We start from the raw sequence: 12307 nt of genomic DNA on the forward strand, positions 1-12307 counted from the left end.
ATCTACACAATAATCGTCCATCAATTACACAAAATCAATACACCCACTTTAGGCCAAATTTAGAGAATTTGAGAAAACATGGGTTCATGGGAATTTCTTTCTAAAAACCATTAATAATCATTAATAACCATATAAATCATCATTTAAAACCTTTTTATGCAAGAACTCATGCTAGAATCGAAATAGGTTTTTGTGTGTATTTGAAAAACCTTGAAAACCTTTTGATTGGGTTCCTTGAAAGAAAGAATAATCAAGGATAAGGATCCCCATACCTCTAAGTTGAAAACCCACGAAAATTGGAGAAGAAGCACTCGAAATCTTCAACCCTAGCTCCAACTCCTCTTCTTCCTTGAGTTAGAGAGAAATATTTGAGAGAGGGAATGATTTTTGGAAATTCTAAGAGGAGTGACTTAAATGAAAGGAATTAAGTCATAAAAAGGTCTTATAGTTGCTAGGAAAAGAATAAAATAACATAGGGTCAATTTTGGAAAAGGACTAAGGACCCATAAAGTCTTAACTTAAAAATTCTACCCCTTCCCGTCTTAGTTCGCCCTTTTTTTTTCAGCCTGACAGTGCTTCAATATTTCAGGCATAACCTTTTACTCCAAGGTCGGAATTGGGCAAACTCGGTGGCGTTGGAAAGAGGACTCAAAGACCTTTAATTGGATAGGTAAAGGTCCACCTAATTCATTTTGAGCTAAAAGATATGACCATTTAAAGTTGACCGTTACAACTCACTAGTTCAAATGACTAGTTTCCGGACGTCAAGGTCATTTCTCATCATTTCATCAAGTTCTTAACTCCAAACTCACATGTGAGGCTCTAGTTTCACTAGCTCATTTTTAGGGTCGTTACACATACATTTCAACATGTAGCATAGAAAATATAGAAGATTCAGACCCAAACGTGTCAGCAAAACACAAGTACCTTGACATTCCAAAAAACTCATTTTCTGTGCATTTCTCAAAGTTTTTGCTCTTTGTTTTCCTTCATCAGTTAGAGTTATATCTTATTTCTTGTGATAATGGGTATCAAAATGACTCCATTTATTCAGGCTAATCGAATTCTAAGGAGGTCTTCAACATCTAGAGGTGTTCCAAAAGGACATTGCACAATATATGTAGGAGAGAGCCAGAAGAAGCGATTCGTCGTGCCAATATCATACTTAATCAGTTAGAGTTATATTTTATTTCTTGAGATAATGGGTATCAAAATGACTCCATTTATTCAGGCTAATCGAATTCTAAGGAGGTCTTCGACATCTAGAGGTGTTCCAAAAGGACATTGCACAATATATGTAGGAGAGAGCCAGAAGAAGCGATTCGTCGTGCCAATATCATACTTAATCAGTTAGAGTTATATTTTATTTCTTGAGATAATGGGTATCAAAATGACTCCATTTATTCAGGCTAATCGAATTCTAAGGAGGTCTTCGACATCTAGAGGTGTTCCAAAAGGACATTGCACAATATATGTAGGAGAGAGCCAGAAGAAGCGATTCGTCGTGCCAATATCATACTTAAGCCATCCTGTATTTCAAAACTTGCTGACTTATTTGGCTTTGATCATCCAATGGGAGGTCTTACAATACCATGCAAAGAGGATATGTTCATTGATCTCACTTCCCGCTTGAGGAGATTATGAGTAGGAACATGGTGCAAATTCTTCTGCCCATGAAATTCTGTAAAGTAACAGGATTAGAAATGAGATGGTAGAAAATTATTCCTTGTTTTTTCTTAACCATTTTGTATAGTAATAGTAAACAAAGATCTAAATTTCTGCTTGTAAAGGATATAGCCAAGTTTTACTTGAGCAAAAAATTTCAAGTCACTTGATTAGAAGACTCAAACCTTTGTGTTGGTGGATGTTAAAATTCCTAATTTTACAAGTTTCAGATACATTGTAAATTCCCTTTTAGACTCCGCGTCGTGTGTAGAAGGGGTTTAAACTATAGAATTTCATTGAATATAAGAGTTCAGTCGACAAAAGGTGAAGCCAAAATTAATTTGTACAGCCTCTCCCTCATTTTTCTCATCCTTTTGCCTCTTTCGACGAAAGAAAATCGTCAGACAATTTTCGAATGGAGTAAATTGGGATGCTATAAATTGGAGTTCTAGGCAATCAAAATTGAACTACATTTTTGCAGAGATGTTTGGAGTTGGTAAAAATGGTGGAAAAAGGCATTTCATTTCCATGTATTGCATCAAACTGGAACTCTTTTGTTCCTCCACAACTACACCCAATTTAATGCCAGAATTTCTAGTGAATTCACTTGGGTTCTCCACAGAGAAAGCCATTTCTGCTAGCTCCAAGGTAACTTGCTTGAAACCCGGAAACAATAAGCCTAATTTAGTTCTCAATTTCTTCAAACAAATCGGTTTAGACAACACCCAGATAAAAATCTTGGTTTATCCTTCGCCCAGATTGTTGTTTGCTGATGTCGGAAAAACCCTTGAACCCAAAGTTAGGGTTCTTCAAGAAATTGGCTTATCTGGGTCGGATTTAGTTAGGGTTATTTCAAAAAGTGGACCTTTTCTTAGAACAGGTCTCGATACTAGCATTAGACCTAGTCTTGAATATCTTAGGAAGTTATTGGGTAAAGATGAGGCTGTAGCTAAAGTTCTTAAGAGATCTCCTGCATTGCTTCATTATCGTCTTGATAGAGTAATGGCACGTAATATATTGTTTTTTCTAAATCATGGATGTTCCAGTTTGGATATTGAAAAGCTTATTCTTAGAAATCCGACAATTTTTGTTCAAAAGCTTGAGTGGCTTGAGGATATAGTGCAAAGAGTGGAGAAGGATTTTTGCATTTGTAGGGATTCCCGGATGTTTTATTATGGAGTGGAAATGCTTTCCTCGCTTAGTAAGTTGAGTTTAGAAATGAAACTTGGAATTTTCAGGAGTTTTGGTTGGTCTGATTCTGATATTATTACAATGGTGCAAAGGCTTCCTTTATGTTTGACTACATCTGAGGTTAAGCTGAGAAATGTATTGAAGTTTTTCATGGAGGAGCTTGGGTATGAATCTAGTTACATAGCGAGGCATCCCACACTTATAATGTTCAGTTTGGAGAAGCGGGTATTGCCCAGGATTAAAATCTGGCAACTTCTAAAGGAGAAACAGGTGATAAAGAAAGTGCCATGTTTTTATACAGTTATCAAGTGTTCTGAGCGGGAGTTTTTAGAAAATTATGTCCTTCCCGTAAGGGACGAGATTCCTGAGGTATATGAGTTATACATCAAAAGTAGAAACTAAGATAGAGTAAGCTTATTGTTTTCTCTCATACATGGATTTCTTGGTTTACGAAAAGTATTCACTGAATGTTTTCCAAGCTAACTGCCAGACCATTACTGTTTTTAGTTTTAATTGTATTTCTGGCTGCTATTGTGCCAACATTTTTCATTCTGGTAATTGAAGACATTATCTTTGTGAAATTGTGTCATTTTTTTTTGGTTTGACAACAGAAAAAGTGAATGTCTTAACGAGGGTGATTCTTGTTTATTACTGATAATGAGGTATAATTGCTCCTTAAGACACTGATACATGAACCGGTGAAGTTGAGCAAATACTCCAGGTTAGATTGGATCTCGAGATAAATTATCTCTTTATCTAAAGGAAAAAAAAAGGGGGGGGGGGGGGGGGGGGGGGGGGGGGGAGAAACGCTTGGATGTCAAGATGCTTGATTTAGCGCAGCCATGTCACTTTACCCTGCATTTCACAATTTTTAAGTACACTCTTATGCTTGGTGCCTGCTTGTCACGGATTCGATGTAATAAGAGAAAGAACCACAATCACAAAAGGACATAACGGATGCAAGTCACCTTAAATTGGGTTAACCCGTGGTACCTAAGGGAGAGAGAAGAAAAAATGAGAGCAGTTACATTTAGCTACAGCAGTGTCAACAAGATCAGATTTATTTTCGTCCTTATTGTGACAGCACTTGTTTCCAAAACATCTTTCTTAACTTCCTCAGTATTTCATGAACCTGGAGAGCATCTACTATGTCGAGAAAACTGCACTCAATTTCTTTCACCCTTCTGTATTTTTCTTGGTTAAATACCATTGCATTTATTTCAGTGTCTGCTTCTCCTATTATTTACTTAAATAGCTATCTTGCGCCTATGTTAGATTCTGGATAATCCATCTCAGCCAAGTACCATCTCACAATTTTCCTTATTTCATTAGAGGGAATTTTTTATCATTATATTCCCTCAGAATGCAGTTGACGTTTGTGTTGTAGGTTCTAAAGACTCCTCAGTACCTTCATTTTCTTGGGTAACTTCAGCATCATATTCATTTCATTATTAGAAGACTTATTCTTTTCATATGCATAAAGATTCCGCTATGATGGTAACCATAATTTTCATTGGCATTTTAGGCGTTTCTCAGTTCTTGATATACTGGGTAGTGCCTTTTTGTGGGTTTTGACTCAAGATTACTCATGATGTATTGGTTTCTTCACTTTCTGAAATCTTGCTTAAGAGTTTTGAAGATGAGGTAAGGCCCGTGGCAAAGGCATATTTGGTTGATTACAAATTTTCTTTCAACGTGTGTTGATCATATCCTTGTGTATTTTGGTTGATTGATTAAAAGGTGTTTAACTTTGTGGTTGTTAATTGACAATTTGGTATAAACATTGAAGTTTAGAACTAGAATTCTAACTGGGGAAATAAATCACTCTCTTTCGTCTCTTGTCCCCCTAGGGTAGAAGAGAATGCTTGTTAGTGTACAAGAAATACTAGTGGTATGGTCTCTGTACTTTGTAACAGCAAAGTGCGTACACATAGCTGAAGTTGATTTGGGTTGAGAAATGAAAGTAACTCTTAAAAATGCAGGTCACTGTGGGTAAAGGTTCTGCCATGGTCAGGGTACTCCATAGCCTCTAAATCTCTTCCATGTTCTATACTTACTAGTTTACTACTCCCTATCAACTCTAGTGCACTGGTTTCTGTTCTGTGAGGGGCCAATCAAGCAGGGATGGATTCAGGGTGTTGAGTGGGGGTTCTCGGGAACCCAATAACTTTTGCACGGATCCTGTATTTGTATTGAGAAATCCAGTAAATATATAAGAATTACGAGTTGGGAACTCATAAACGAAGTGCATTGTTGATCTATTGGCATTTGGCAGAAAAGGAACTTGTAAAGCTCTACTGCCTTCTTGGTTGAGGTTAGAATCCCCTTGGTCACCAATCACCATGTAGGCTTTTGTTGCCTCCTTTTATTTTTTAAATTTGGTAGAAACTCTCAAACTACAAGTTCTGGATCCGCCTATGTTAAGTGGAGGCAATCAGTAAAGAAGTAAGCATGTACTTGAAGATTGAGCTAATGTTTGAGGTTTCTGGAAAACGCTAAACTAAGCGCTCTCTGTCTCACACCACTCTTTTGTTCCTTCTCAAATGAAGTGATGAATTTATGTCCATTTATCAGTTTAGGAGTTGTGCTCTTAACAGTTTTGCAGGCTGGCTTTGAGTTATTCGACATATGACAGCAATAAGGTCTTCTTTCCAAATAAAAATTCACTTGAATGAAGTGATAAGCGCTCTCACTGAACTTAGTAGATTGACAACTTGTTGAGTCCTTGTGTTGTTGCACCAGAAAAATATATATTCAAGAATGATACATCTGTGATTAAAGCTTGTGACTTGGAGTAGAAGAATTGGTTTTGTAGGCTATTTACAATATTTTTTAAAATTATTATTTTATGTCCTTTTTACAAAAGATTTGGAAAAGGTCATTTTTTAAATTTATTTTGTAAGTGGTCAAGAGATTTGAATTCCGGAGCAGTTGTAGAACTGCCTTTGTCACTCTCAAAGAAACAAATATCCTATCATAATTAAGAATAAAATTGTACGGTTCATTCAGTTTGTCACTTTGTTTCTAAGTGATTTTTCAGTAATTTTTTTTGTCGAATTTTAACAGTTAAATCGGTAATTATACAAATAACAATCAATAATTGATAAGTCAATATTTTAATAGTTCTATAACAATTTAGCATGTTTATGAATCGATAAGTTAAATTAATTAACTTTAAAATTGAACCAAGCTAATCGATAATAGCTCTGATAAGCATTCTCCATTTCTTACTGTATAGTTGTGGATTCAATTTATCAAAGGGACCAAAAGGAAAATTAAAATAAAATAAAAAAAGAGAGAAGAGTAGTTTGGCTATTTGATGAGTTGATTACCGAAAATAATCTATTAGATGTTTGAATTTAAAAAGTCAATGCGTTTAATTTAGTTAGTTATGCACGATACATAATGATCTAATTATTTGTGCTATTAGTTATGTGATATGAACATATCTAACACTTTCTTATAGATGGTGTTTTTGGAGTACATTTTATTTCGCTATTATAATTAGAAAATTATTTAAAGAGCGGAAAAATTATTTTTATAGGATAAAATTTGAATTTGATAAATAATTGAATAATATGATGATATGTAGCATCTAAACTAGTCTTGAAATTGGAAAGATAGTTTATCTAGCATTAAAAATGAGATATCAAATACAGGACATTAAATAAATGGGATAAATCGAGTATCAAACCATTACAAAAAGTCAAGATCTTCGCCAATTGTTTCTACTTTACAATTTAATGAGTCTTAGTAGAACATAATTTGTAGACTTTGTCTCTGGTAATTTAGAAGTTGAATAAGTTTATAAAGTTTGGTTATTCTTCAAATTTAGCGTAAATCAAAATCAGACATACAAATTAAATCGAACTCTGTAACACTTTTGTTGTATGGTTTGCTTACATGTTTGTACATTTGTCTGGATAAACAATCTCCCTCTCCTCGCCCAACAAAAACCCTTTCCAAATTGAGATTGACCTCCATAGAAGAATCCACAGCTTCTCTTTCATAAAAATGGCGGATCTTAGCTCACAATCTCAGCTCATCCCTAACCTCCCAGACGACATTGCCTTACAGTGCTTAGCCAGAGTCCCACGTTCCCATCACCCCATTCTCTCCATCGTCTCCAAATCTTGGCGTTGCATCCTAAGCTCCACTGCACTTTACACCACCCGATCAATCCTCCGTACTACCGAAACCTTCCTCTACCTTAATATCCGGGTAAACTCCACTTTCCACTGGTATACTCTCTTCCACAACCTTATTTTCACAAACCCAGAAAAACCCAGAAAGCTTTTTCCCCTTTCTTCAATACCCACCAAGCCGATTGGACCGGCGTTTGCAGTATTGGGCTCGAGAATCTATGTGATTGGTGGGTCTATTGGTGAAATTCCTTCGAATAATGTGTGGGTTTTTGATTGTAGGTTTAATTGTTGGGAAATGGGTCCGAGAATGAGAATTGGTAGGGAGTTTGCAGCAGCTGGTGTTGTGAATGGGAAGATTTATGTAATGGGTGGGTGTGTTGTTGATAATTGGGCGAGGTCGATGAATTGGGCTGAGGTTTTTGATCCGACGACGGGGTTGTGGACTGCGTTGCCGAGTCCGATTGAAGTTAGGGATAAGTGGATGCATGCTAGTGCAGTTGTGGGTGAGAAAATGTATGCAATGGCGGATAGGGGAGGAGTGGTGTATGATGTTGGGGGATGTGAATGGGGGAGTGTGTCGAAAAGGCTTGATTTGGGTTGGAGGGGACGGGCTGCGGTGGTGGGAGGGGTGTTGTATTGTTATGATTATTTGGGTAAGATTAGAGGGTATGATGTGAAGGAAGATGTGTGGAAGGAACTGAAAGGGGTGGATAAGGGGTTGCCTAAGTTTCTGTGTGGTGCCACGATGGTGAATTTTGGTGACAGGTTGTGTGTTGTGTGGGAAGGCAAGGGGAGGGGAAAGGAGGTTGACATTATGTGTGCAGAGATCGAAGTGTGGAAGGATGAAGATGGAGGGTTGAGTGGGAACATTTTGTGGTCGGATATGATTCTTGTTGTTCCTAATGGTGCCTCAATTGTGCAGTGCTTGGCAGTTGACTTGTGATGATTACTACAAACAAGGTGCGGCCATTCTCAAGCTTTTGCTAAGTATTTTATTTAACTAGCATGCAATCAATGATAATCTGACTGTTTGCTGTTGTCATTTCATTTATCTTCTTTATCCTTTTCAGTGTTTGGTGCTTTTACTCAGAAGCTAATGCTTCTGATATATTAGATGGAATCCACAATTCACTTACTAAGATGTAGTCTGTGGATTGTGGCTGTCTACTTGTGTGGTAAATGTGCTTATAGTGTTCGTAGCATGCTAGTGAGTGCTCTATCTTGCTTTGGTAGTTTCTTTTTTTTATAAACATTAGAGGAAAAACTGTGTTAAATCCAAAAGTAAGAAAGAGGTAGAGTGGTGTGGGTGCGTAACACTAAAATACTCTATTCTTAAATTTGGAGGGATACAATGTGTGAAAAAGACAATCTTTATTACTTATCAAATAAACTGTGTGAAAGAGGAATTACTGTCAATTGCAACAGTGAACAAAATCACTTGTTTATGCAATAAGATGGATAAATCAAGAACTGATATAGCTTAGCATGTTTTCCCTGACACTTTCATGTGCTGAACATTGTTTTTCCTCTTTCGTAAGTATATTATTTTTATGCTGTTTTTTCTTAATAACAGATTTCCCTGTAAAAGTTTGGGTTAAAGTGATGGTAGCATCAGTGGTTCTGGACAATACATATCTTAGTTGTAATTTTGGCATTAATTTGCATCCTGTTAATCAAGCCTGTATAACTTCATTTTATAAGAAATTTTAATGATTTGGAGGTGGAAGCATTAGTCATTTGCTCAAAAAATTTGCAGCCTGTGGTACTAGACGACAACAGGAGAGACTCTCAAATCTGTTAACTTTTCTGTCAGCAGTTGTAACAAAAGAATTTTGAAGCAATGTAGGAAGATTGGAAGAAAGAATGGCCATGGAAAATTTTTGTTACCTTCAAAAAATAAAAAAAGAATGACCATGAAAAAGGATCTATCGTTATCTTATTCTTCAGTTTTAATATTGTGAGAAATATTGGAAAAGAATATTATTGAATTGTTGTTGTGTCTACATTATTACATTGAGACCCTATTTATAGACCCTAGAATACAATCCTTTACCAAGTAGGATACTATTTAGTATTCCTATTTCTATTTCTATTCCTATTCCTATTCTAATAGGATTGTATAAACCTATTCCTATTCTTATAGGATTGTATAAACCTATTCCTATTCTTATAGGATTGTATAAACATATTCCTATTCTAATCGGATTGTATAAACCTATTCATATTCTAACACTCCCCCTCAAGCTAGTGCATACAATTCATGTACCTAGCTTGTTACAAATGTAATTAACACGCGAACCGATGAGGGGCTTGGTGAGATATCTGCAAGTTGATCACTCGACTTCACAAAATTGACAATCAATCTCAATGTGCTTGGTCTTTTCATGAAATACTGAATTTGATGCATAATGCCGATAAAATACAGAGTGATAAAATTACAGTGTTGGAACTTCCCAAACCAAGCTTGCAAAGACTGTTTCAGACCATAGAGTGACTTACGTAATCAACATACAAGGCTACTAAACTCCCCCTGAGCAACAAAATTAGGTGGTTGCTCCATATATACTTCTTCACAATGCAACGGTCGTTGCAAGTGCTCAAAATCTAGTATAAAGTATATGGATCATGTTGGAATCAATAGACGAGTAGATATTAAACAAGTCACCGAAATACTGGCTGAAACATGCTCATATGTTGGAGTATTAGATTTGATGGCTAAAAGTGGTCACAATCTAAGAAATAAAATTATATGGGTAGGGTCGGAATGATGTCATGACCCAACTAGAAAATAGAAATTATATAGGATAGTTCGAATTGATGGAACGACGCCATTGAAAAAGAGAAATAATATGGGTAGAGTCGGAATGATGGCACGACTCAGTTGAAAAAGTAAAATTAATATGGGTAGGGTCGGAATGATGGCACGACCCTACTGAAAAAGAAAAAATTATACGGGTAGGGTTGGAATGATGGCACAACCCTATGCAAATCAGATTTAAGGAGTCACCGGAAAGACGAATGGAACTATGCAAATCAAATCTGAGGAGTCACTGAAAAGACACGTGATGCTATGCTACTCAGAAATGAGAAATAGTTCGGAAAAATCCACGGTACTACACAAATTAAATATGAAAAGTAGTCCGGAGAGATGCACGGTGCTACGCAAATCAGATATGCAAAAAAAAGGTAGTCACCGGAAGAATGTCACGGTGCTACACAAATTATATATGAAAAAATAGTCACTGGAATGATGGCACAGTGCTACACAAAAAAGTAGACACCAGAATGATGGCACGGTGCTACAAAAATTAAATATGAAAAAGTAGTCACCGGAATGATGACACGGTGCTACACAAATTAGATATAAGAGAGTAGTTACCGGAATGATGGCACGGTGCTACACAAATTAGATGTGAGAAAATAGTCACCAGATAGATACACGATGACCCAACTTTTGCTAACATAATCATTGGCCAGACGGGCAGCATATATGTGTGCCACCCGCCGGCAGCGGAAGATCTTTAATTCTCTACCAAGTTCGTAGAGGCTCTGATACCATGTGAGAAATATATGGGGAAGAATATTATTGAATTGTTGTTGTGTCTACATTATTACATTGAGACCCTATTTATAGACCCTAGAATACAATCTTTTACCAAGTAGGATACTATTTAGTATTCCTATTTCTATTTCTATTCCTATTCCTATTCTAATAGGATTGTATAAACCTATTCCTATTCTTATAGGATTGTATAAACCTATTCCTATTCTTATAGGATTGTATAAACATATTCCTATTCTAATCGGATTGTATAAACCTATTCATATTCTAACAAATATTATTGTTGTTTCTTTTACTTTGGCTGTCTTGATTATTTTTGTTGTCAATACTTTTCCTTTCTTCAATATTTTCATCATAGCTTTTTTACTCTTGTGCTTCTCTAACCTGTTTTGAAAAAACACTTTTCTTGAGCCAAGTGTTTATCTGAAACGGCCTCACTACCCCATAAAGGTAGGGGTAAGATCTGCATACACCCACTCTCATTATATGTTGTTGATTCTATGTGAGTTTGTTAACCTTCATTATATGCTGAATCTCTTTGAATGGAAGGCTGATAATTTTCTATGCAGATTGAAGGTGCTGGTCATACATGTAATGAGCTTTCTTCTCAGATGCCCACTTGTTTGGGTTGCATCATTATCCTGCGGTTGTCTTTGAGAGTTCAATATATGACTGCACAAATTCAGATACTGGCAGGAAGCTTCAAGTCTGAACCCTCAAGAATTAATATTTCCAAGATGTTGATTGTTTCATAGGCCATTTTCCAGATAAGTGCTTCTGGTTCAACTTTTAGTGCCAGATTGAGCAGTTGTAGATTAGTTGTGTTTCAAACACATTTCTGGAAAGCTGCTGCGTAAATTCTTGGAATAAATTTTAGTGTAACGAAGATGGTGAGCAAAAGTTTGTATTTGTCGTTGAACTCTGTTGGAAAAGGATCAACAAACTTTTCGACAGGAACCAAACCCCATGGCTGCTTAAGTTTCAAATATTTCAACAACTCTGTGCAATTCGGCTGAGGTTATGAAACAAGCCTAGGTTGTCTGCTTGTCAGGATTCCTTGCAGATTCAAGTGCATTTGTAACAGCCATGCTGAATATTGTGGACGTCCAAGCTTCAATCATACCTCTAATGACGATGAATTCAGACATGTTCGAAATACTCAGTTATCTTCAACAACAACTAGTAGACCTCAATTGCAAGTTATATTGCTTGTTGTCCATTTCACTCTATTTATCCCATCTCTGTCCAGAATATAGTCTGTTGTGTTCGAACTGGGAAATACTACTGGATCTGAATTGTATAACTTCCCTGTATTATATTGTCCCCTTGCCTAGGTCTATTTTGGTAGTTCACTTTAACATTGTAATTCCAATATGAGTTTTCCATTGTTTACTTGCATATTTCTTTGCGATGTAAATGAATTGCATAAACTAGGCATTATATTGTTTGGACTCTTCAAAAATGTCATGGGGTGTGCGTCACATCCTCCAGAAATGCATAGAATTTACAATTTGGTATACCGACTTCCGACTTCCCCTTTCTCAATATTTAGATCTTGTGGTATAAGTTTGAACGGTGGTTATGTATTGTTTCATAATATATTGTTTGATAGATTGTTTTGCTCTCCATCGTTACATAAATATCACACATCTATGATTTAAATAATAAATCAACAAGAAAAGTAGGATATAGATGGATTTATATGATATGATGCAATAAATTTAAGTAACAATTAAAACAAGCA

The 12307-nt window shown here is 36.1% G+C and overlaps 4 protein-coding genes and 1 pseudogene across 6 annotated transcripts in view; 4 read left to right on the forward strand and 1 right to left on the reverse strand.

Annotated features, from left to right (window-relative positions):
* Positions 1 to 12307, forward strand: part of LOC125812623 (acetyl-CoA acetyltransferase, cytosolic 1-like) — a 220974-nt gene that overhangs the window by 123341 nt on the left and 85326 nt on the right. The window contains exon 15 of one of the 2 annotated variants that reach the window (XM_049492109.1): positions 9474 to 9486. The exons of the other annotated variant lie outside the window; for it this stretch is intronic. The gene's annotated coding sequence lies outside the window, so the exon portion shown is untranslated. Of the gene's footprint in view, positions 1 to 9473; positions 9487 to 12307 lie in introns of those variants that run through there. 2 annotated transcript variants of the gene reach the window in all.
* The window catches only part of LOC125812638 (uncharacterized), a 119755-nt gene that overhangs the window by 56293 nt on the left and 51155 nt on the right, over positions 1 to 12307 (reverse strand). The window lies entirely within an intron of this gene.
* LOC125812639 (auxin-responsive protein SAUR21-like) lies at positions 1379 to 3408 on the forward strand (annotated as a pseudogene).
* LOC125812624 (transcription termination factor MTEF1, chloroplastic-like) lies at positions 2057 to 3408 on the forward strand. Its single transcript, XM_049492113.1, has one exon. The coding sequence runs from the start codon at positions 2149 to 2151 to the stop codon at positions 3256 to 3258; it is 1110 nt and encodes a 369-aa protein (XP_049348070.1). The 5' UTR covers positions 2057 to 2148; the 3' UTR covers positions 3259 to 3408.
* LOC125812627 (F-box/kelch-repeat protein SKIP6-like) lies at positions 6754 to 11673 on the forward strand. The gene is made up of 2 exons (XM_049492118.1): positions 6754 to 7961; positions 11133 to 11673. The coding sequence occupies exon 1, from the start codon at positions 6871 to 6873 to the stop codon at positions 7942 to 7944; it is 1074 nt and encodes a 357-aa protein (XP_049348075.1). The 5' UTR covers positions 6754 to 6870; the 3' UTR covers positions 7945 to 7961; positions 11133 to 11673.

This window comes from Solanum verrucosum, unplaced genomic scaffold (assembly GCF_900185275.1).
Source record: "Solanum verrucosum unplaced genomic scaffold, falcon-dt-bn FXZP01000275.1, whole genome shotgun sequence".
NCBI lineage: Eukaryota > Viridiplantae > Streptophyta > Magnoliopsida > Solanales > Solanaceae > Solanum > Solanum verrucosum.

What these genes read in the sequence shown, in the direction of transcription:
- LOC125812624 (XM_049492113.1), top strand. Translation starts at nt 2,149, where the DNA reads ATGTTTGGAGTTGGTAAAAATGGTGGAAAAAGGCATTTCATTTCCATG.
- LOC125812627 (XM_049492118.1), top strand. Translation starts at nt 6,871, where the DNA reads ATGGCGGATCTTAGCTCACAATCTCAGCTCATCCCTAACCTCCCAGAC.